The sequence below is a fragment of the Bicyclus anynana genome, chromosome 7 (assembly GCF_947172395.1).
Source record: "Bicyclus anynana chromosome 7, ilBicAnyn1.1, whole genome shotgun sequence".
Taxonomy (NCBI): domain Eukaryota; kingdom Metazoa; phylum Arthropoda; class Insecta; order Lepidoptera; family Nymphalidae; genus Bicyclus; species Bicyclus anynana.
The window spans coordinates 7771847-7798671 of record NC_069089.1 but is presented as its reverse complement, the minus strand read 5'-3'; the positions used below and the strand labels follow the sequence as shown (position 1 = coordinate 7798671).

At 33.9% G+C, this 26825-nt stretch overlaps 2 protein-coding genes across 2 annotated transcripts; both read left to right on the top strand.

The window, feature by feature from the left end:
• The first annotated feature begins 6486 nt into the window (after nucleotides 1-6486).
• On the top strand, nucleotides 6487-13328 carry LOC112043702 (multiple inositol polyphosphate phosphatase 1-like). Its single transcript, XM_024079220.2, has 5 exons — nucleotides 6487-6879; nucleotides 8105-8526; nucleotides 10117-10215; nucleotides 11000-11457; nucleotides 13093-13328. Exons 1-5 carry the CDS (start codon nucleotides 6711-6713, stop codon nucleotides 13247-13249), a joined length of 1305 nt encoding a protein of 434 aa, XP_023934988.2. The 5' UTR covers nucleotides 6487-6710; the 3' UTR covers nucleotides 13250-13328.
• A 5999-nt stretch (nucleotides 13329-19327) lies between these two features.
• On the top strand, nucleotides 19328-25350 carry LOC112043694 (multiple inositol polyphosphate phosphatase 1). The gene is made up of 5 exons (XM_024079212.2): nucleotides 19328-19549; nucleotides 20256-20677; nucleotides 21010-21108; nucleotides 21965-22422; nucleotides 24654-25350. Exons 1-5 carry the CDS (start codon nucleotides 19393-19395, stop codon nucleotides 24823-24825), a joined length of 1308 nt encoding a protein of 435 aa, XP_023934980.2. The 5' UTR covers nucleotides 19328-19392; the 3' UTR covers nucleotides 24826-25350.
• Nucleotides 25351-26825: the final 1475 nt, after the last annotated feature.

Here is a 26825-nt window from a genome sequence, read left to right as displayed (position 1 = left end):
TAATTGCAGAATGTTTCAACAATGATGTTTATTTTTCTCTGCAGATGCTTATGAGATACGATCATGATGACTGCAATAGCGATTGATCTCCCAATGTTTCCTTGTTGTGTATAATGTATAAGATACGGGGCCTGTGATTTTTTTTTTGATCTGACAATGGGTATTCTTTTTATAATATATTCCGTAACCTTGTTCTTCTACATTTCCCACCGCGAAACATTTTTCACCGGTGTGTTGTTAAATGTCTAAAATAATTAAAGATGTGCTGAAGAAGCATGTCATTGAAGAAGTCGAAAAGATGTGTGTTCCAAAAATTGCAAGATGATCAAAAATTTCACTCTTTCCACATAAAAGTAAAGAAGTGACTACTTACCTACTGCCTACGCATTTTAAGACTTGTGTGGGACAATATATAATATAGTCAAAGCCTTAATGCTCAATCAATGTAGCTCCTATCTCCAAAGGCTTCTACAAAAACGAATAGCGTTTCTGTTTGTATGGTGAGAAATAAACGTCTGGATGAATTATTATACCTAACATCTCGTAATCTAAAGAAACATCTTTTTTCAACTTCTGAGTTTGCCTATTGAGTACGTTTTAATGATAGTAATGGAAAGAACGTCCATAATATTAGTGAATTTGATGGTTTGATGACCAGTATTTAGATACTGGATACAGTTTATTTTTATGCGTTGTACCTATTAATAAGTTGTATTCAAAATATATTTGTGGTTACTTATGTAAGGAAAATAAATAAAACATGAAACAAACTAACTATATCAATCTATCTGCAGAAAATTAAAAATCAAAAAAAAACCTAGACTCGAATTGAGAACCTTCTCATTTTTTGAAGTCGGTTAATTTATTATTACTATACAAAATTGCATGCTCTTAAAACGCTGTGCATGATTATTTCAGTTTGTATGTGTGGCTTAGCGTAACAAGTATATTATTTACTTTGCAAACACTTTAACTCAAGTTTGGACCAAACTAATATTATTTCAATATTATTTAAACGTAGTTCTATTGGATGGGATTCATCTAGTGATATTTAAAGTCTTATGCATTACACTCTATACTTAAATATTGAACTAAAAATTAATTATTATAGAAAGAGTAGATAATGACTAAGTAGATAAAAACTTGGAATTTTTAAATAGAATCTAGATGCATTTTAACCAGAGAAAATATTTATGGAAACTCGAATAATCTTTGCTAAGTAGATGTAAAAATTGAAGTACTCGTATTCTTATCGAATATTTTATTTTATTCACTACTCACTTCAAGATGCTGTTATCTCAGAACCTTAATATATTATTTTTATGCACTGTAAAAATGTTAGAGGATAGTGGGGACCGGAGGTTAAGGAAATATATTGTGAAGAAATTGTAAAAAAGTTCTAGTACTTATCTCTTTCCTACCAGAACTAATGCAAAACCCTGCAACCTACACAATTGAACACGTGCACACAAAAGTAAATCAATATACCTATCTACTAGTACAAGATCTGGCATAAGAAATATATACCCTCATCTGTTATTTAATTTGGATTAGAAATAAATGATAGAAAATATACACATTCCACATAGGTTGCTTAGATAATGTGCGGCCGAACAGTAAGTATTAAATGAATATTTTGCTTTTAATTTATTTAATCTCCTTCCCTCATTGTAAAAAAAACGTACACTAGTCAATAGAATATGCGCAATAGAATTTAAAAAAGTACAAGTTGCCTGATTTCACACTGTTACTGTGGGGTTGCTAGATATTAACAGTTAAGTAATGTTATTTATATACCCTCATTAGTTATTTAGTCGTCTAATATGTCAAATGGAAGCTTATTTTATGTTTAATTTAACTGTATTAGGTAGCATTTGATCAAGTTCATAGTTTTGTAGATTTTGTATGAAAAATGTGTTGACGCAAACTATGCAACATATTTGTAATGTGTCACTGTGAACATTATCTATCATTTATTTGATAGCACTAATGAATTAACAGATGATATTATGATGAACAGATCTAATGCCGGATCTTAGACCATACCTAGGTCCAGATATTCTTATGCAATGATCGGAGAAACATTTTGGCAGTTACTTTTTATTTTGGTTTTTTGGTTATTAAAATAAATTACAATTAAAATAATGCGTGATGAAAATGTCACAAGAGGCAATTATTTATTATTGGGATAAATAATAATAATTAATAAAACATAATAATACATGTTAGGTATACGTTTTTGAGTTTATTACTAAATCTGTATTATTTGAGCTAGAGATCTTTGTCTTGTTACGTACATATAGTAGATACGTACATATAGTATCATGCAACGATTTTTATACTATTAGAACTAGCACGTCGAAATAGGCAAAAACGCCAATTTGACTTAATTTCATAGAGTCGTATATTATCAACGAAAGTTAATTAAACAATACCTAAATAATGTCTACAATGCCGAGTTATTGTTCAGGAAGTGTAAAAACATAAATATTTAATGTAAGTAAGTAATTGTGCATTGTGTACGCTCAGTGGAGTAGCTGAGTTCGGATGTTTATTTGCGATGTTTTTGTAGGTAAGTAACATGTCTATAGTATAAAATATCGTTGGTATCATGATCTAAAACGAACGCACTTAACTAAATTACATCTATTCACTGTTGCCTTAAAGGTAGTTTTGTGAATATAAGGTATATAAGGGAAATCTAACAAAATGATTCTGGATTTTGGACGAAATCCACAGATACTATACTTACTATATAAATAATATGTTTATATTTATCTCTATATAGAAATATTGTTAGAACTGTGGCATTATGAGTGTAGTTTTTATGTTGATCTTATCTTAAGCTTTTCTGGGGGTACGGCAGTGCCCCCGCCGTGTTGAGCAAAAAAAAGGAACACGGCTTTTTTCTCGAAGGAATTCAAGCCATTTTTGACCTCCTATAACTTCATTATGGATGAAACTTGATGCCTGAATTTTGAGTAACCAAGCAGGAATTGTATCTTAGGCATTAAACTTATCTTAAAAAGAAATTTGGCATCAATTCGACCTGGATATTGAATGTTTAACCTATCCTAAGGATTCTTTTGCTTTGGTCATTGCTGTAGGATAGGTCTTGCGTCCCTCAACACGGACACACACTTATAATACATAAATGGCGTAAGTATATACCGAATAGCTTTTACTTTGTCTAGCTGATAAACTTGGTCAACGAGTTATATTAAAAATTATTCGTAAAATTTTTGCCAATAAAACTATTTGTTTTTCATTCCACTAAATGTATTGTAATATTTTAATACCTATCTATAAATATATAATTTTTATCAAATATAGTATTGTAATAGCATGTATGTTATGTATTAATTTATTAGCTATAGGACATAACGTTATTGTAAATGAAACGCCAATTTTATTAGAATTAATAATATAAAATTTAATATCTAGACATCGACAATTATTTGTCTGTATATTATTGTAAATATACAATCTATAACAAAATTACCTTACGAGCGGTATCATATTGTAAAATTTACAATGGAGCAGGTCATTTATAACAAAAGGTAGTGTTACATTGTATTGCGAAAATACTCGTTACTCGAACATTTCAGTTATGTGCATTAAAAAAAAATCACATGTCTCAAACGGTGAAGGAAAAACATCGCGAGGAAACCTACGTGTGTGAAGTCTGTATGTCCACATTGGGCCACCGTGGTGGACTATTAGCCATAACAAATATGGGATGTTAATGATTTTACTCGTATCCTACGGACTGTATAATTATTTTTGGAACGTAAGTTATTATGAAGTCTACATATTTATGGCAATGTATAAAGATAATTTAAAAATATTTTATCAAACGTAAAAGAAAAACAAGGAAAACAAAAGTAATTGAAAACTAATAGCGAAATTAGCGTACCTAATAAAAAAGTTATGATTTAAAATATCTTTTTTAATTAGTATGTAACCGTTTGAAGTAACAAATATAAACAGAATTTGTGGTATATAATAATGCAATTCAAACCAGTGGGGCTAACAAGCGACGAGAGAGTCTCGTGAAAATAAATAGACAAATTTCAACCGGAAATATCTCTTTATATATCTTAAAAGAGATGGGACTGAAACATACGTCGCCATTGGACAATATTTTCTATATTTCTCTTCACGTAGTCGCATGTTAGAGCCACAGGAGTAGAAGTAGGAGAAGTAAATAAATAGATTATTTTGCCATTGTCTTCAATTATGTATAAATGTGTATATCAAATATTCATTCATTGCAAATTGCTACAATCATATATTAGGCGACCACACAAAGAATATTAAGATGAACCCGTCATAGTGTTTTATGCACATAATCGACAGTCAAAATCACTGGATATTTAAAAAGCTGTCAAATTACATTCTTCTCTAATAACTTTTAAAGTATGTATATTATTTACTGTCATGGCATGCTATAGTATATATTAGTTTAAAAAAAGTTATGTATTTTTATTATTTTATATTTGTCTATGTAATCTGGTTTATGTATTAGTGTGTAATTTATTTTATTTATAAAACCTTGTATAACCACGGTTGCCTGGAAGTAATCGCTACGTTGCGATAAAGCCGCCTTTTGTATTCTACTTCTGTGCTATACTTTTTTCGTTCTTGTTAATTGTTTTTTCTTATGTTGTGGTGTACAAATAAAGTATAAATAAATAAATAATTTTGCAATATTTTGTTGGTTTGTCGCAAATATTGTTTGATCGCACGTTTGTAATTTAAGGTAAATTTATTTACCTACGCACAGACAAAATTTATAAAAGAGTTATTTAATAACAATAAAATATATTAATTGTAATAATATGTAGGGTATACACCATACAAATAAGAACATTTATTATTAAAATGAATTTTGTTACAATAATCCTTTAGTTTTGAAGAGAAGTAAATGGAACTGCTCTTTTGTAAAATAATAAAAATAGTGAAAAATAAACTATTTGTGAGAACTTGTGTTTTATTACTTACTTAAAAATTAAATTAATTTATTGAAAGAATATTAAAATAGTTTAAAAATGCACAATGTCATAAATAACAACTTAACATTAAGGAAAGACCGTTCTTTACTCTATGGTCCAGTGGTTAGATTATGTGGCTTCGTATCACGAGTCTGACTCTTGATACAGACCGAATGAAATAGGTACTGAGCTTTTCTTCTATGATAGAACAATTCTCAGCCTGGAGTTAGGAAGTCCATGACGTCAGATACCCGTATATGCCTCAGAGAGTATAAGTTAAGGTTTTCTCGGAGACCATTTGGTAATCATTTATGTTTGACAGTAATTGTTAAAGAGACAAGAGCCAAATATTATCACATTGAAAGCTTACCCCCATTGGAAAAGCGAGGTTATCTCTATAAACTGTCTGTTATAAAGTCCCAGTTGTGGGCCGTTGAAATAGTCTGATAAGGATGGTGATAATCTGAACTTTCTAAACTAGCACCAAAATTAGCATTCTTTCATGGTTAAGTGCAATGAAGTTTAAGATGGGACGTGTTTGCCTAAAAATGATACGTCTTGAGAGTATTTATATCGAACCTGACAGGAAACAACTAGAAGGGCATTCTACACTTTAGAAGTTCGTATTAGAAACATTTAAGTCTGAATGCTAAAGATATAAGTACTTATTATAATATTTTTAGCAAGAGTAGAGATTTGAATGAATTTTGGAAAGTAGAATTATTGAGAGACAAAATTAACAATTGTGGTAGGTACAGTAGAGCTTCTTATTTCAGAAATTGTACACTGACAATTTTTAGTTGGCCGACTTTTTAATTGTACGTGATTTAGCATCGCTATACCTGTTCTATAATCAGCCGACTAAGTCGGCCAACTAAAAGTTGTAAGTGAGCGGGGGTCCTTATAATTAGGACGCAGTAGGTATACAAACTTAAACCTATTAACGATGACATTGGTACTGCATTCTCTTTAGTTTACCTCTATCACGAAATACGTAATAGTACCTAATCAATATAAACTTTAATAGCCTCAATAGCTTAAGGAATAAGGCGATCGGACTCATCATCGAAGGGTGGTGGTTCGATCTCCACCCCGTTGGAGTATTGTCGTATCCACTCCTAGTACAGTCCTTCGTGACTAGTTGGAGGGGAATAGAAATAATGGTCATACTTAAAAAGCTATGGCAATATTCTTAAAAAAAAACGATACTCGTTCTAGATTCTAGGCTTGAAATTTGCACGCTTAGTGACTCACTTTATCGTCACAATACTATTTTAAGGTTAGCTGTTTTAGTTTCGTATTTATTAATCAGGTTAATTACGCAAATCAAATAGGTTGACGTATAGAAAAGTAGCAGGTAGACCCTAAGTTAATTATCCATCTAATTAAACTAACAATGGGAGTACAATGAGATCATGAGGTGCCTCGATTTTATATATAGGAATCGAATTTTATTCCATTTCATTTACTTTCAATATTGTTCGACAAAACACTGATTTTTGGTATCACATCCAAATAAAATTATAGAGATACAGTTGAATAAGAGCTAAGTAATTTTTTTTATTTCCAGATAATGAGATAACACAAACAAAAGATAAATGCCTATAGCTGAAAATAATAACTAATTTGTGTGGTTAGTATCGCGTGGGAGTTTGAGACCGTTCGAGGTCGTGATACCAGAGACGTTTGTGTTATTGGACAAAATTATAAAAAGTGATGTATCCTAATATAAAATTTATATTTTTAATTTTATTTTACAATTTTACTGCCGGGACGTCCAAGGACTGTTATTGGAATGCCGACTGTGTTTATAAGTATTTTTCAAGTAAAACACCTTACAATCTTGTGAGAGGCGATATAAGAGATTCCAAAGTGAATATAGAAGGTAAGTTAAGTATCTACTTATGACCCACTCATATACACTAAACAATATAATTCAAATATAGCTTTTGCCTATGATTTCGATGCTGTACAAGCGAAGTTTAATAATGTTCTTTTAAAAGATAAGAAAAATCGTTAAGAAACAAACTCTGATTTAAAATATCAGGATAGATAAAATAATTTGAAAAATTAATTATTTGTTATAATATTTTTTTTTCCATTTTTCCTAGTAGTCAATTGATCATATTTATTTATATAATGAAATAAAAAACGAGTGTAAGTAAATGAGAGAACCTAATTTGCCATTGAAATAAATAAAATAATTAAGTAATATAAAAAGTTAAAACTTTCTATTACTACCTACTAATAATAAACTTTGATAATCATTTCCGGTTAAAAAGCAAGCATGCATATAGCACGAATTTTACGCGTTAAACTTTATTTTAAAGTTATTTATTTTAAAGTATGCTGTTTTTAGATACTGATTCTAGATGATAATAAATTTATATTAAATAAAATTCAAAAATTCAAAATTCATTTTTTTCAAGTAGGCTCAGTTTACAAGCACTTTTGATACGTCAGATGACTTTCTGTAAAGAATCTACCACCGGTTCGGAAGGCAGGTTCTGCTGAGTTCAGTTGATCGGAATCGAACTCGCGACCTGGGTCAAAGAACGGGCTCACTGCCCAATGACACTTTTGACCCTCGACTCTCTAAAATTAAACTAACCGCGTGTTTCTTGGTTATTTGTAAATTATTCGATTTCTTTAAATAAGAAACAATCATTATTGTATTATTTGGCTGAAGTGTTACTCGATGGTAAAGTTATTGATTGATTAATTTAGTGAAGCAATGAACCAGTGCGATGATAAAGTCAATCCAACACGTTACAAAATCAGTTATAAATTGTTTATTCGTAAGCCAATTTTAAGCCGACATTAATTTAAATGTTTAGAAATGAAACTTTTTTTTTTTCTATTCTTTACAAGTTAACCCTTGATTACAATCTCACCTAATAGTATGATTCAATCTAAGATGGAACCGAGCTAACTTGTGAGGAGGAGGATAAAAATCCATACCCCTTTCGGTTTCTACACGACATCGTGCCGGAACGCTAAATCGCTTGGCGGTACGTCTTTTTCGGTAGGGTGGTAACTAACCACGGCCGAAGCCTCCCACCAGCCAAAAAAACTTCATCGCAATGTATCATATTTTTTTATTATAATAGGATGCGAACCTATTAGTATTTGGGCTATCATAAGACATGGCAAACGAAGTCCAGGAGTCGATTTTGCAAGAAATATGTTAGAAGCGTTGGTGCTACGAGATTATATAACGACTAGCCACAGTCAAGGGAAAGGTTCAATGTGTACTCAAGATGTTGAAAATTTACGTGATTGGGAACTCGATAATGGCTTATTCGAACGACAACACATGCTTACTGCCGAGGGTTATCAAGAGATAATGGGAATAGGGAGAAGATTAAAAGAAGCGTATAAGGAATTACTAACGGATCTCGAAGATGAGAGCTATTCTTTACGACCGGCTTATGGACACTGGGTAGAGGATGGTGTCGAAGGCTTCGTTAAAGGTGTTTCGAATGAATCATTACTTGTCGAGAACTCAAATTCTCAGTACGATATAATGGCGGTAAGTTACAAAGACTTTAAATACTGACATTTTTAAAATATTAACGGACGCTCGCGGCTTCGTACGTGTGAAACTCTGTTTTTCACTAATCCTGCGGAACAAAATACTTAATCGAGATAAGAACTAGCCTATGTGCTGCTACATAAGCTCCTTTATCTTTCAGTGAAAGTCCCATTTAAATTGGTTTAGCTGTTCCAGAGATTCGATGGACAAAGAGAAAGACATAGATACAATTATTTAAAAAAAACTTGATGATAATTTAGTATAGTGTAAATAGCTAAAGAGCCGTGATAGCCCAGTGGATATGAACTTTTGCTCCGATTCCGAAGAGTGTGGGTTCGAATCTGGTCCGGGGCATGCACGTCCAACTTCTCAAATGTGTGCATTTTAAGAAATTAAATATCACGTTTCTCTTGGACACCTGCATACCAGAGAATTTTCTTAATTCTCTGCATGTGTGAAGTCTGCCAATCCGCATTGTGCCAGCGTGTTGGACTATTGGCCTAATCCCTTTCATTCTGAGAGACTACTCGAGCGCAGCAGTGATCCGAATATGGGTTGAAAATGATGATAGCTAAAAGCATTTGAAAAGACAGTTATTTTGAAATCACAGACAGACAATGCAATTTTATTAATACTCGTATGTATTGATTCTGCACGTATAATTTACGTAATAATACCTACACGTACACGTATACGCTTTGATGTAAATATACCTACGTGTATTATCGTTGTGGTCAGTGTGATTAATTGTAAACAGTAAGAACATTTAACAACATTTTCTGAGAAACGTTGATATCGTATTAGATAAGTAACCTGTTTTGGAAAACAATTACCTCATATCTACTCAATTCAATTTAATAAGTAGTATTCTTTTAACTATCAAATGAAGTTAAAATCTTAGTTTACTTTAGAAAAATCAAATTTGACTGTTTCTAGTGACTCTTGTAGGTACATAATATAGGAAAAATATCGATTTAAACACCTACCTTTATTTTTGTAACTTTAGACATATTTATTTATAAATATAAGCTATATCATTTTTTATAATATAATCTAAATATTTGAGGTGTGATAACCCAGTGAATATGAACTCTGCCTTCGATTCGGAGGCCGAAGGTTCGAATCTGATCCGGGGCATGCACCTCCAACTTATCAGTTATGTGCATTTTCAGAAACTAAATATCACTTGTCTTGTCACTCAAATGGTGCAGGAATAACATCGTGAGGAAATCTGCACACTTTAGAATTTTTATTATAGAATATTTAGGATGGGGGTAGAGTAGGTAGGGTAAGGGACGGGGTAGGGAAGAAGTGCACACGAGTCCGCTAGTTAATTCTATAAAATCCATAGCTCCTAAATTAGCGCACTACTTATATTATAAAGGGGTAATCTCTGGATAGATCCAGTGATTACCACTTTATAAATAACCCCTTAATCGATTTTGAAAATTCTTTTACCAGTAGAAAGCCTATATATGTGTATAAACCTCATGATTTGGAATCACAAAGGCTACTTTATGTGGCCTTAAAAAACGCTGAAAATTATGACAATCTATCTATTAATACAATAAATAAATGTAATTGTAGCCTTATGAAGCCTGCCCTATGTATATGGTAGGCGTAAAGCAAAATCCAGCTACATACAAGGAATCAAAAAAATACCAACGCTCGCCAGAATTTACCGCAGTAAGTATTAAATAAGGTCACATAATAAATCAAATTGTATTTTTTTTAATTAACAACTGTTTTCTTCTACGTACCGATAAAATATTAAAATACAAGTTAGATAAAGATATAAATAGCGTGTGTTAATGTAAGATTTAGCCGTGGTAGTGGTGGAGCCGTGATAGACCAGAGGATATGACCTCTGCCTTCGATTACGGAGGGTGTGGGTTCGAATCCGGTCCGGGGCATGCACCTCAAACTTTTCAGTTCATATCACGTGTCTCAAACGGTGAAGGAAACACATCGTGAGGAAACCTGCATACCAAAGAATTTTCTAAATTGTCAAGTCTGCCAATCCGCATGGGCCAGCGTGGTGGACTATTGGCCTAACCCCTCTCGTTTTGAGAGGAGAATCGAGCCTAGCAGTGAGCCGAATATGGGTTGATAATGATAAATGTAAGATTATATTGCTTCTTAGAGCCGTAATAGCTCAGTGGACATGACCTCTGCTTCCGATTCAGAGGGCATAGGTATGAATCCAGTCCAGGGCATGCAACTCTAGCTATTCAGTTTGTGTATTATAAGAAATTAAATATCACGCGTCTCAAACGGTGAAGGACAAACATCGCGAGAAAACCTATAGGGACCTGAGAATTTTCAGAATTCTCTACGTGTGTGTAGTCTGCCAATTAGCATTTGGTCAACATAGTGAACTATTAGCTTAAAGTTTGTATTCTGAGAGGAATCTTGTGCTCAATAGTGCGAAGAATATGGCTTGTTAATGACGATAATGATCTTCTTTCAGCTTATAGATGGTATTCAAAAACGCACTGGCATTGATTACGTTCTAACAAACACAAATATAACATCATTGTACGACCTGTGTCGGTACACATGGTCTGATAAAGACTATACTGGCAGTCCGTGGTGCGCCTTATTTACAAAAGAAGATCTCTCTATGATAGAGTACTACAGCGATCTGAGACATTACTATAGAAACGGTCACGGTACGCCGATGAATGAGAGATTCGGGCGAATACCTATGGGCGACTTGTATAAGACATTTGTTAATGCTAAAGTGAATAAACACAGGAAATTAACAACGTATTTCACACACGCTACCATGATGGACATGCTGTATAGCGCTCTTGGATGGTACAGAGATAAATTTCCTTTGACCGCTCTATATAGAGATCCGAACAGGAAATGGAGATCGACCATGACGGCGCCGTTCGGTGGAAATTTAATTGCAGTGTTAAATAGGTTAGTGATTATGAGACTTTTCCTATACTAGATTTTATTGTGATCTGCTGGCCTATTTTGGTTTTTATTGGTTGATATTAAAGACCAAAATAACACAAATCGATTGACAAAATGTCATCCACATACTATCATACAAATTTCAAATGTCATCCGGTGCTTACTGTTGGATATCATATAGCATATAGATGACACTTTGTCAAGTGGTTGATAATAAAGACCGAAATAGTGAATAGGCCAGATGTTCTAATAATAATCGAATGATAAATCAATAAAATCTGTGGTTAACTTAGGTATTCAAACGCGGTGTAGTGCCAAGTTACAGGAGGAATAAAAAGTTTAACTATTTTCGCTTTCAGCCGTAGAAAACAATTCTACAAATTTTAAAGACAATTTTATTACTTCGTATTCCGGAAATATTTTCTTTGAAATAAAAAAAACGCACTCTAGATAACTGAAATACAACGGTTTTATTTTGCGACTTTGTAACTAAGGTTGTTTTTTAGTTTGCACTCAGATATTTCACTTTCATTTATTACATTTTTGACTAGTTTTCTTTTGTAAATAATAGATAGATAGGAATATTAATTCCGGATTACCGTAAATTATGATCAAAGGAATAATTATAATTAGTTAATTAATAAATATATCGGAATTTTAAACATATATTTTGCTATACTACCGTTTATGCGACTTTTGTACGTCTTTTATGCGACGAAAAAAGGTTCAACGATATTGCAGCCGTCATACACAATATAAAGGAATTTGAATATTTACAATAAAATGTTTGAATAAACGTTGGGATATGGGCATCTATTGAGCTTCTTTGCAAAGCTCTTTGACTCCTCGGCGTTTCCAAATATTTTGTGTCACATTATTACGATATCTATACTATAATATTATAAAGAGGTAAACTTTGTGGTCTTGCAGGGGTAATCTCAAGATTTAAGAAAAAAGAAATATCTTTATTTTTTGATAGTGCCACATACTACAATATTAAATTCTATATAATAATAATATGTATGTCTTATAGTTAGAGCAATAAAAGAAGAACGCCATGGAATATGTGGCATAAAAAAAAAGAAAAAGGCATTTTGCCACATACTTCCTATAATTTTTTTTTAATTTAAAAAAAAAAAGTATTTTTTTTTACCATTAGAAGGCTACTTTATTTGGGTGTGTCATAGGCTATATTTTATTCCCGTATCTTTACGGGAACGGGAAGTATGCAGGTGAAATCGCTGGGTGTGGGATAGTTTACTATATATTTATTATGTCTATATGTTATCATAATGTATAGGTATATATGTAAGTATCAAGTGTGTTTAACCTTAAAATTCAGTGTAACTGTATATTATTAGTTGCATGTAAAATTAAAAAATAAACATGTACCAAAGTGGGAACTTTCGGCAATATAACGCAAAAGGTTCGCGAGATGTGACGTAAAAATATTTTTTTTACTTAAAAATACCTTAATAATCATTATCATGATCATCATCATCATCATGTCAGCCGATGGACGTCCACAGCAGGACTTAGGCCTTTTGTAGGGACAAACATCACGATGCTGAGCCGCCTGCATCCTTATTAATAAATCACGATTATTTTAATATAAGTTACTTATATATATTGTTTCAGGTGTTTAATTGACAATAAAGAAGACTACAAGATAGTTTTCTACTCAAATGAAAAGTTAGTTACTTCGATGTGTGACAACGGAGTCTGCTCGTGGCAGCAATTTGAAAACCAATTCAGGCCATTCCTAAATGCTTCTATAGACTTCTGTTTTGCTTAAAAATACATCTAGTTTTTGCAGACGTACACGTTGCACCGACTTAGTAAAAGCAGTAGTTTTTTGCAGAAAAAAAAAACAATGATGAAATTATTTCATTTTTAAAAATAGCAAAGTGATAATAATTGATTTTTAGAATATATGTGTCGCAGTTTATCATCGTCATCATTAGCCACTCATATTCAGCTCACTGCTGAGCTTGAGTCTCCTCTCAGATAAGAGGTGTTAGGCCAATAGTCCACCACGCTAGCCCAAAGCGGATTGTCAGACTTCACACACGCAGAGAATTAAGATAATTCTCTGGTATGCAGGTTTCCTCACAATGTTTTTCCTTCACCGATTGAGACACGTGATAATTTCATAAAATGCATACTACTAAAAAGTTGGCGGTGCATACCTCATTCGGACCCACACCCTCTGGAATCGGAGGCAGAGGTCATATCCACTGGGCTATCACGGTTCTGTCGCTGCAAGATAGATAAAGCCTATATATGCTATATATTATTAGGGCTAGTTATAGTAAGGCTGTATAGTGTATAGGTTATACAAAAGCTATTGATCGCTATCTTGCTAAGAATATAATTATAATACTTGAGTTTATTGATGTAATTGTATTTAATAAAATTACCAAGTTTAATGAAATGTTGGGACTGTAGTGAAAGCGGGCACAGAAAATACATTTTTTGATAACAACCTTATCCCATCCCCCGATTCCACGCAATTTCTGCACCCCCTAGAGCATTTTTGTCAATCGCGTAGTCATAAGCTCGCGAAAGAGCTGTCTTACTGCGACATATACATTTTAAAATATTAAAAAGACGTATCAAACTTTGCGGAAGTACAAATGATACGATAAACAAGAAACTTAATGTACTCCGCGAAAGCCAAACAAAGCTGTATGGGGAAACTTGCGTGTTGCAATTGTTGTAGAGTCAATATCTCCCGAGGATACGCCGGTGTAGCGAAACGTGATGTGATGCTTTCAAATAGGAAGATGGAAGTAGGGCGACACAACACGTTACATCACGAGTATTTGTTAGGTTTTCGCGGTGGAAAACAAATACTGAAGTTCATAACATAGAATAGATACTGATAGTTCATCAGTAGATATTAATAAAGCAAAGGTGATTGTCCAAAATTGTATCGAGCTCAGGATCAGTCATTGTAACCCTGGCGGAATTAAAAGAATGTTTTTTTTAACTACTTTTTGTTTATACAAATTTCTTTAATTCTTTCGAAATAATATTCATTCTCTCCCAAGAAATGTAACACTAATATGGGTAATAATGGCGGATTGATGATGTTTTCAACGCAGTAGTCGATTTGACGTTTGCTGTCAATTGTCATGTCATAGTCGCTTTATGGGCGCCATCTTGGTATAACTCAAAAAGTTGGGTTTTAATTTATATTTATTTCTTTTTATTTAATTAGATTTATTCACTTATTTAGATTTTAATAAAATCCTTGTATTTTTAAAATTTTAATGATACGGGGTACAATAGTGGATCTGAAATGGACCATCTTTTTTATATATTTTCTGTAATTTTTATAAAATAAATCTTAGAATAAGACAAAAATTACTCACATAAAGTTTAAACTAGAAAAAGACGTCACAACATGTTTTATTCATATCACACATATTTATTAGGTTTTCGCGGTAGAAAACTAATAATGCACTGTTGTTTATTTTATGTAGATAACGGGTAGGTACATACACTGTATAAATAAAGCGCTTTTTAATGTTTTTTTGTAAAAAAATCCTTGATTAAGACAAAAGTGAGCTACTTAAATTTTAATCTACAAAAAGTTGGTATTTCGAAGAACGTGGTAGAATATAGGAGGTTATTGAGCAATACCTAAGCTCCTATGGTTGTCCTCAATCTATGGTTTCCGTGGTATTTCCGAACAACTATATATCTCGGGCTAGTCGGATTAATAAAATGTTTCGACTACTGAGTTAATTCTCGAATATGTTAAACTGCATTACAAACTACATTTTCACTTAACAATAAGAAAATGCTAAGCCCAGTGAAATTGCTGAGAAGTGTTTGTATCTTCTGTCTTATTTTTAATTATAAGTTGTAAAGTTGTATAAATTCATAATTTTAATACGCCTTTTATTTATTGACAATCCCTACGTCCATTGAAAGATGGTCCTGCAGAAATATAGGTGTTTCTTCGAACGAGTTTTGCCTCAAAAAACTAAACTAATATCACTTAAAGAACAAACGAATTAACCATGTAGAATGTAGATAGCTACATCAGTAATTACAACTTAATTGTGTAAGTATTGCTAACCAAACACTTAACTGAAAAGTTGGAGTCGCCCCGGACCAGATTCGAATCTGCACCCTCCGGAATCGGAGGCAGAAATCATATCCAGGGCTCTCACGGCTCTCACGAAGGCGAATTTAATGAAGATGAATTTTAATTTATAAAAAATAACAGTAGAAAAACACACAGTATTTTATCATGACAAAGTTGAATGATTACGTCAGCGGATGACACTATGTAGGCGAAGCGAAAAACATGAATAGAAAATAAACAAAAAATAAAAGACAATAAAAAAGTACGAGTTTCTTGCTCGTTTACCCACGCTCTATCTTTAAGAAGGCATGCACACTTGATTTTTCACGCTACGTAAAAATTAAAACCGTCTCGCTTCCATTGTGTGCATATGAAGCACGGGACATTGATTTACGGCATTGAGATACTATGTACTACGTTCTAGAGACACCACTCTTTCATCTGCGTTCCGTTTAACTGCGGCGATATCGCTACACTCCGAAGACGACATGTTGGCTATGCTAAGCGAGCGAGAAAACTGCATATTTTTCAATAGTATGATATGACTTGACTTATATTTTAACTTTTTTTTTATTCTTTACAAGTTAGCCCTTGACTACAATCTCACCTGATGATAAGTTATGATGTAATCTAAGATGGAAGCGGGCTAACTTGTTAGGAGGAGGATGAAAATCCACAGTCCTTACGGTTTCTACACGACATAGTACCGGAACGCTAAATCGCTTGGCGGTACGTCTTTGTCGGTAGGGTGGTAACTAGCCACGGCCGAAGCCTCCCACCAGCTAACTGCAGCAAATACTGCTGGCCGTATGCAGTTTCTATGTTGATACAAGACTTTAGTTTAAAATTATTTTGGTGCAGCATCTCTAGTAAGTAATGCGTAGTAACTCAATGATTTACCACATGTTCGAGGGAAACGTTACCTATTCAAGACCACATTACGAAGGGGACGGATTATTTGCAATAATATTCCAAAATTATAAGAAATATAAAGATAATACATGTTGCTATTACAGAATCCTGATTACATAACAATATACAAAATTACTTTTATAATACAATGTCGTAAATAATATTTTTATTTTGTCGACTTTGTTTTATACAAATACTAGCCACGGTTTCACATACGTAAGTCCCGTTCATGTGGAAATATGACGGTAGAATATATCCTATGTCACTTGCTGATAATGCAGCTTTCTATTGGTGAAAGGATTTTTAAGATCGGCTTAGTAGTTCAGGTGAAATGCGTAACAAACAACACATTTGCATTTATAATAAAGTTACAATATCTTATTTTATCATAGAGAAGTCAATAAATATAACAATGTGTGCTAGCTATAATCATATTATTATTGTAATCGATATAAATCGTTACATGGGCCCCTCCAGTTAAAGTTTACGCACAATTTTATGTTATTACCCAAAGACGTGCATGCACATCTTATGTAACAAGCGCATGCTGTGAGTGGACGTGGACTTAAAAAAATATTTACTGTTTTTTTTTTATTTTAATCACTAAATTATGCCTTCGTGTTCGTTTTGGAAGTGTAAAAACACAAACCATAACATGAATAAAGAGAAATGTGTTACGAGTGACGACGTACTCAATGTGCGAAACCAATGACAATACCGCGACGCCTTGAGGCCCATCTAACGATCTACGATCGATGATAATTGTAAAGAAATTTAATCCAAAAAACAGGTAAACAATGTAGCAGACAAACATATAAAAATAGCGATATGACAATGTACAGTGTACTGTAATAGATGGAATTATAAGTTATAAATAAAAATGTAATAAATTTATTGAATAAAATAGTAAACAATAAAAGTATATATATATTTTCCCAGCGCAAAGAATAAAATATGGATGCAATATTTTACAATCGACTATTGCCGAGCGGGCATTCTCAAGCGATATAAAAATAGTAGAGAGATTTATTTTCGTTTTGTCATCTAGCTCAGTACTTACTACTTAGGAACTATCTGATACACTTCAAGCATTTTATTATTCAAGATAAATTATTAATATTAGAACGTAAGCCTGGATAGCCTTATTTGATGAAGGCTGCGAGGTTGTCTGATAGCTAATTAAGAAGTTTGGATTGTGGTAGGGTTAGTAGAAAGGCAGTAGATATTATAGACCAGCTGGCCTATTCACTAATTTCGTCTATATTATCAACCTATTGAGATAAACATCAAATTAATTGATAAAATATCATTTACCTGTGTGATATTCACCAGTAAGTACCGGATGACATTTTTACATAGAATCTCAATTTCGTATAATGTCAACTAGCATACGTCAAAGATAGTGAATAAGCCCGCAGGAAAGCTATTCTGTAACGATATTTTTATCACTTCGACAGTGTGAGCTTCGTATCTATCGCTCTCTGTCTATAGTATTGTGTTAAATAGACAGAGATAGAGAACATGAATTGACACCAAAACGCTACGTCATTTGTGAGTGTCTATATTTTATCCTCGAATTCACACGGGGAACGTGGATACGCAGATGAAATCGCGGAACGTTGGCTAGTATAAAATAAATCAGTAAATAAATATATTTTATTCTGAAATTGTATTAAATCGTTCAACGTTTGTGAAGTTTGTTTGTTGAAAAGTCATGTTAAACATTCACTGGGTTTAATTTCATTTTATTTGTACATCGTAATCAAACATACCGAAAGCAAATATATTTCCACTTTATAATTATATTCGATCAAAGTGTACCTTTTTTATTGGTAAAGCTTGTAAAAGTTAGCTATATAACTTTGTTTTTTTTAAATTCTTTACAAGTTAGCCCTTGATTACAATCTCACCTGATGGTAAGTGATGATGTAATCTAAGATGGAAGCGGGCTAACTTATTAGGAGGAGGATGAAAATCCACACCCCTTAAGATTTCTACACGACATCGTACCAGAACGCTAAATCGCTTGGCGGTACTTCTTTGTCGGTAGGGTGGTAATTAGCCACGGCCAAAGCCTCCCACCAGCCAATTTTTTTATATAGCAGCGTAGTGTATCTAATCTCTTTATCCTCTCCCCTCTAAGAACTTAAATCTGCACGGCTATTTTCTAACGAGGTTTTTATAATAACTCGCAAGTGAATTCGAAACTCACTCTTGCGAGTTATTAAAATATAGTTACAGAATAGCCTAACTGATAAGCCTAACTGATAAAAATAGTCCACAGTCCACAGATCCACACCGTACGTATCTATCGGACGCATCGCATCAAACGGATTTTATTATTCTTTGTATAGAAAGTCATACACGTGCGTCCACTGATCGGCATCGTATAGATCGCACGAATCTAGCGTATTTTAATAATACTTTACAGTCGTTATCGTTATCGTTATCAACCCATATTCGGCTCATTGCTGAGCTCGAGTTTCCTCTCAGCATGAGAGAGGTTATGCCAATAATCCACCACGCTGGCCCAATGCGGATTGGCAGTCTTCACACACGCAAGTAAATTCTCTGGTATGCAGGTTTCCTCACGATGTTTTCCTTCACCGTTTGAGACACGATATTTAATTTTTTTAATAAAAAACAGTCAATATTTGATAATAATGTATAAAATATACACCCTAACCATTGGACATACGCTATTATAATGTTGTTATAATAAATGTATTAAAAAGATGAGAAGTCTTTTTATTTTAATATCAATCGAGATTTTTAAAGGTCATTAGACTCACATGAACAGATATTTTTTCCAAACCAGTTATGATGTCCTAAGCAATGCAATTGAAATCATCTTAGTCTATATTAAACTTTTAAAGAGAGAGCATTCTGAAATTAATAAGGCGCTATTGCATTTTATTCAATTCAAAATGAAAACGATCTTAGTAATTACATTCCTGTGCATTCACGAGGCAGCCTCTAACTATTGCTATTGGAACACAGGATGTCCTTATAAATACTTTTCTACTGAAACGGCATACAATTCTGTGCGAGGCGACATCAGAGATTCCGTTATTAAATTAACAGGTTAGTTCAGATCACGATATTTTAAAAATGTTCGATACATAAACCTGCGATAGCAAGACGAAGCTTTTTTTATTCTTTACAGGTTAGCCTTTGACTACAATATCACCTGCAGAGTTATTATGTATCTCAGTGTATTCAAACAATGAGTCACTACATTGATTTTCATCGTATTTTTGTTTATGCACTAATCTAACATCGTATTTTCAACGAAATGACATAAAGTATCTTCATTTTAAGTAGCAGTAATATATAAGTGGTAGTAGCAAATGGTACGATTATTTCAACGAAAACCCGTTTTTTACGTAATTTCATTGAAATAATCATCACTGTCACTTGATGTAAAATGACGTAGTCAAGAATTATCTACGTCAGTATAATAAGTCATAATGGTGTAACGTGTGTCCTCAATAGCTCAACGGTAAAGCGATCGGACTCATCACCGAGGGGTGATGAGTCCGATCCGAAGGGGTGACTCATCATAAATAAATAAAAAAAAAGATGTCTTTACGTCGAGCTGGAATTGAATTCTGGTTTATTAAGTTTAGCCCCTTAGTTTGTGTTAAAATGTGTTAACACGGCTTGTTAGGTTTATTTTGGTTACGGAATTTCTTGATTCGGTCGCCGCGCTTAAAGCCCGCGATAAAGGCTATGCAGTAGCTTAATAAGATATCGAGATTTAAAATGTTTGTTTTATTTTTTCTTGTAGGATGCAATCCTGTCAGCATATGGGGCATGTACCGTCATGGAAAAAGAAAACCAAGCTCCCACTTCAGTGAAAAAATTAAAGCAGCACTACCCATTCGAAACTACGTCGTAGAAAGCTACGAGAACGGTCACAGTTCGCTTTGTGCTCAGGATGTTGACAACCTCCGGGATTGGAAATTCGATAGCAAATTCTTTGATGGCGTAATAGATATTACGGAGGAAGGTCGACAAGAAATGACCCGTATTGGTAATCGTTTGAAAGAAACATTTCCGAGCCTATTGGACCACCTTCCGAAAGGCAGTTATAAATTCAGATCAGCTAAAGGAATTTGGATTGAGAAAAGCATTGAGTCTTTAGTCTCAGGCTTGGGTGTTCCAAATTTAATCATCGATGAAGCGAAACCTGGGCTAGATGTAATGAACGTAAGTTTATTTAAAGTATCTCATACTATGTGCGCTGTGTATGGTGCAATATCGTGAATCGCGACAAACTTTCAAGAGTGAAACTAACTGTCGCCCGCACCAGGCTATAGCGCACGAACTGTAAATACAAAGACTTTTCAGTCAAAATTTATATTAAAAACTCATTTTTAAATTTATTTTTTTTAATAAATATATAGCTCGTGCGCATAAACTTGTATATTTTTTTAACATCTTAATTTACATTCTGTACTACATTTAAATTATTTTCGTTATACTAATCTTATTATACTACACGTGAATAATATTACTGTATTTTGTTTGTTATATTTTAGCCATACTCCACTTGCGGTGCTTACCAAAAAAATGTTAAAAGTAATCCAGCCGTTTATGTAGAGTCTGCGAAATACTTGAAAAATTCCGAATATCTAGCGGTAAGTTACTGCTGACATACTCGTGTGTAAGTTACTGACATTTCTTGTTTGTAAAGATCCTATACCTATACAAATAAATACGTTAATTTTAATATAACAATTGTTAATGCATATTATTGTATGTTTATTTTGGTGATATTGTTGTACCTAATATGTAGGTATATTAAAAAAAAAGTGTGTGTCAGCTCCGAGGAACAAATGGAGTTTACTCTTTCAGATCGACTGTCTAAATAGTTGTATGTTGCGCCACAGCATACATGTACATCTTAATACCCACGCCTGAAAAGTGAAAGCGCGACCGAGGAGCAGCAGGCCGCAGGCACAGTGAAAGGTGTGCAGAATAGGTTGCGCACAAAAAACCTAACGCTGTCATTCGTTCATCGAATTTTACTGCCCATATTTTTTTCATACCACTCCATAGTAAACTCCAAAAAAACGCTCGACAGAAGTGATATCTTAAATCTGCTGCCGATTGCGTGGGAGAAAAGAAAGTCAGACAGAGTGGTGCCGTAACTCGTTACGTTACGAAGCGGTTAACCCTCCAATAGGAAATGATCACTTCAAATACATCTATACTTATATATAAAGCTGAGGAGTTAGTTTGTTTATTTGTTTGATTGAACGCGCTAATCTCAGGAACTACTGGTCCGATTTGAAAAATTCTTTCAGTGTTAGATAGCCCATTTATCGAGAAAGGCTATATATTATCCTCGTGTTCTTACGGGAACGAGAATCACGCGGGTGAAACCGCGCGGCGTTAGCTAGTTTTAGATAAAGACACGGCATGTCTCTATTTCTTCTTCATTATTCTTCATACAGGATGTGTATAATAAAAAAGCATATATTTTATCCACAGACAAAAGATAGGATACAACGCAGAAGCGGTATAGAATATAGCCTTACTGATGAAAACGTAACGGCGTTGTACGACTTGTGTCGTTACACCTGGTCTGCGGTTGACCGCAAAAGTAGTCCCTGGTGTGCCCTCTTCACCAAGGACGATCTGGAAGTTCTCGAGTATGAACAAGATTTAAGGCATTATTACAGAAACAGTTACGGTACAGCCGTGAACGAAGTTTTCGGCAAAGTCCCATTAGGAGACCTGTTCACAAACTTCGAAAGTGTCACGAAAGGCGGGGGAAATAAAATTGTCGCTTACGTAACTCATTCGACGATGTTGGATCAAATGTACACGGCTTTGGGGCTTTTCAAAGATAGCAATCCATTAACCGGTGCAAATCGGGATCGGGATCGGAAATGGAGGACTAGCAAGATATCTGTGTTCTCTGCCAATCTTGTAGCCGTTCTAAACAGGTTAGTGTATTTAATTGTCGTTGGGCCTAGGAGAATATTAATTTATTAATTTATTATTTTATAATTTATATTTATTATTAAACGACTGCTTTAAGTTTATATATGTGATATTCAAGTGAAAATGGATTTTTACAGAATCTTCATCATCATTATCAACCCATATTCAGCTCACTGCTAAACTCGAATCTCCTCTCAGAATGAGAGGTTTTAGGATAATAGTCCACCACGCAGGGAATTAAGAAAATTCTTTGGAGTGCAGAAACGTGATATTTAATTTCTTAAAATGCACATGACTGAAAAGTTAGAGGTGCATGCTCTGGACCGGATTCGAACCAACGCCCTTCAGAATCGGAGGCAGAGGTCATATCCACTGGGCTATCACGGCTCTTTTTGCAGAATAGATAACAAAAAATATTTGAAGTCAAGTCGTAAACTTGTCGGACAATTTTCGGGGGGCATATTTGTTATTTGACACGCAGAGGTCTGAGAGATGGCTTTATAGGAAAACGCCACCATAGTCCGCAATGTTCATTATTTCGTCCAAATCACCATGAATTTTGCATACACAAATTAAGAGTATGGTCATGAATAAATATGAATGCAAAGAGAGATAAGAACGTATGACTCTGTATTGGAGAAGGAATGAATTATTTCATTAAGTACACGTATTTCATTTGCACGTATAATGCCTACCCTATGAATGTTATTTAAACGGGTACGTACCTCGATAATAAGACGAGATTTTTAATGTCGATATTTCGACCTAGACCCACCAAGAGGGCACCGCGATACGCATAATAACAAAAGCGATGTCGTGAGTGTGGTTTGCCTAAATATCCAAAAACGCGAGGTTATTGAAAAAAGAAAAAGAACAAGAAAGAGGGTAGATTCTGCCCCTAACAGCTGACTTCACTTCTCATCTCACAACTTCAGTCCCGTCGTGACCACGATCCATGCAACTGGGTCGAAATATTGACATTAAAAATCTTGTCTTTGTATCGTGGTATGTACCCGTTTAAATAACATTCATAATGAACAACCACGAAATAAGTTTAAAATCATTAATGCCTACCCTAGTTAAAATCTTATGCACACCATTGCTTGGGCCCAAGGACTATGTATCTTAATCAAATGGCTCTTATTGTTCGTCAATCCGTAGTAAACTATTAACTAACAAAGAATCTTTTGTGCTACAGTTTTCTTTGTTATTTTATAATTAAAAATTTAAAAGTTCTAGTTGCAGGTAGAATGGTTTTATTTGTCTCATTCGCTGAAAAGTCGTTTAGATTGTGAAAGCATTTCTCAATGCAAAAGGTTTTTGTATTTTACTTTCTGCTTTTATTTGGATGAATTAAAATTAAATATTATATATATATATATATTTATTCTTTACAATTTAGCCCTCGACTAGCCCTCTAAGATGGAACCTGGCTAACTTGTTGTTGGATGAAAATCCACACTCCTTTCGGTTTCTACACGACATCGTACCGGAACGCTAAATCGCTTGGCGTCTTTGTCGGTAGGGTGGTAACTAGTTATGACCGAACCAGCCAGACCTGGACCAATTAAGAAAACCTCAATCGGCCCAGCCAGGGGTCGAACCCAGGACCTCCGTCTTGTTAATCCACCGCGCATACCACTGCGCCACGGAGGCCGTATATGAAAGAAGGTAGGAAGGTTTTCAAAAGAAAATGTTCGTTACTCTAAAATACTGTTTAATAATCTTTATAGACCAGAATATACTTTATTTCTTGTAAAAAAAAGTTAGCAACCCTAGAGCGAGGGACGACGCATGACGTCGTCTTATTCGAGTATGCAGCCGGCTCCATCGAATTATAAAACGTTGTCATGTCAAAAATAAAGTCCATAAAGTCATAGTAGAGTATATTAAATTCTATGTACAGTCTACTAGTCTCTTTTTTTGGCTGGTAGGAGGCTTTGGCCGTGGCTAGTTACCACCCTACCGTCGAATACGTACCGCCAAGCGATTTAGCGTTCCGGTACGATGTCGTGTAGAAACCGAAAAGGGGTGTGGATTTTCATCCTCCTCCTAACAAGTAAGTCCGCTTCCATCTTAGACTGCATCATCACTTACCATCAGGTGAGATTGTAGTCAAGGGCTAACTTGTAAATAAAATAAAAAAAAATAAGTCTACGACTCCCTGATTCTTCAGTATATTGTAACCGTATACAATCGATATGTTTTCTCTAATGATTGTACATGTTTGCAGATGCGTTAAAGAGGGCTCGAGCGAGTATAATGTGGTGTTCTACTTAAACGAGGAGCCAATCAGATCGATATGTGAGGAGGGTGTTTGCTCGTGGGAAGACTTCGACGCGAAATTACGTCCAACTGTTAACACAACCATTGACTTTTGCGAATTCACTTCGAAGCATTATTAAGAAACAACTAAGCAGTACAATTTTGAATACAAGGGGTTAATTAAGTCCGTAGTAGAAAATAAAGTCTATATCTATACTATATACTCTATACTAATATGAATAATGAAGAGTTTGTTTGTTTGATTGAACGCGCTAATCTCTGAAACTACTGGTCCGATTTGAAAAATTCTTTCAGTGTTAGATAGCCCATTTATCGAGAAAGGCTACAGGCTATATATTATCCCCATACTCCTACGGGAACAGGAACCACGCGGTTGAAACCGCGTGGCGTCAGTTAGTGTTGTATAAATTATCATATTTTGTATTTATCATAATTATTTTTCTCAGTGTTTTTAGATAGCATGGGTACGGTGACAGTTGCATGTATGACGTATTATCGTGAATCTCGGCAAACTTTCAAGAGTGAAACGAACTGTCACCCGCACCATCCTACATGAAACGAACTTTATCAGAAATTATGTTGAAAATTGACATATTTCATAGTGTTTTTTTACTAGTACTTAATGTTTTAATATTGTATAGAAACAGGTTTTAATATGTATTTTGTTATTATCTGTACAAAGCTGTAAATTTTGTATTGTAAAGCATTCTTGTGATATCTTGTACTTTATGTCTTGTTATATCTATCCGAATTTTATAAACAAATACTCGTACATAATAATTTGTCATAAAATTAAAATTATATTACTATCCTGAATGGTTAAATATATTTTTACTTCATAAAACTCATTGCAATCCTTACAATGAAGATTGAAATACTGAAACAAAATATTTCTCTGTTATATAAGTACATGATTATAATATAAAAGCTTAAACAATGCAAATTCTATTCTTGCGGAATGGAAATTCTCCTGAAAAACATAGCGACAGCTTTTCACAGATGCCTTAAGCATGAAATTCCGCAGGAGCTGGGACTAATTAACGTTGTTTGAGTTAACATTTCTTTTTATTTATGTTCATAATCGTGCAAATAAGGACTCCAAGGTATATGTTTGTCCATACGTTTTCTGTATCCAAGGTTTAAGATTTGAATTAGAACACAGAGGTACAGGGTTCGATGTCCTTTGACTATTGTCATGCATATCACAGGCTATTTTAATTAGTTTTTTTTATTATTTACAAGTTAGCCATTGAATACAATCTCATCTGTAGGTAAGTGATGATGCAATCTAAAATTGAAGAGGGCTAATTGTTAGGAGTAGGATGAAAATCCACACCTCTTTCGGTTTCTACATGACATCGGCCGGTAGAATGGTACTAGCCACGGCCGAAGCCTCCCACCAACTAGACCTGGAGCAATTAAGAAAACCTCAACCCAGCCCAGCCGGGGATCGAACCCAGGACCTCCATATTTTTTTCATATATGAAAAATCGATTAATAAGGAGTAAACTCCAAAAATCAAAGTCAAATAAATAATAGATAATGTAATGCTATGGTGTTATGGTATAGATCGTAGATGCTACTCGTATAATATCATTAAGTTGTGGTCAAAGATTAATTATCTGTGACTCTGTCAGTGTCTAAAAATTCAAGACGTACTTCTCATAGTTTCATCGTAGTCTTGACATTTTTAGTAAAGTTCTGACATAAAAATAATTTTACAGTACAATTTACTTGATTGAATTCTATCTAACAGCGATGAATTTACGTGTTCAAAATAGCATTATGTTTCGTACAGTTTTTATAATATTATATTTCAAGTATTTCCTTTGCAATGCTATGAATACAGGTAATTCATTTAAAGTTTTCCTTTGTAAGCTATTTTCATTCATCACATGGTTTATTGATATTATATCTAGCAGTGCGATCAAAAATTAATATTGAATAATTTATCCATTATGTCATCACTGATGATCATGATGGATATTAATTTCTATAAGGCCGGATAGTTAGAAAATATAAAGTACTATTGTATGTATATCCTTAACCTTTAGATTTATATTTTACCACCAGAATTGTTTTTTTTTTGGATTATTGTCGTGCCCACTTCTAGTACTAA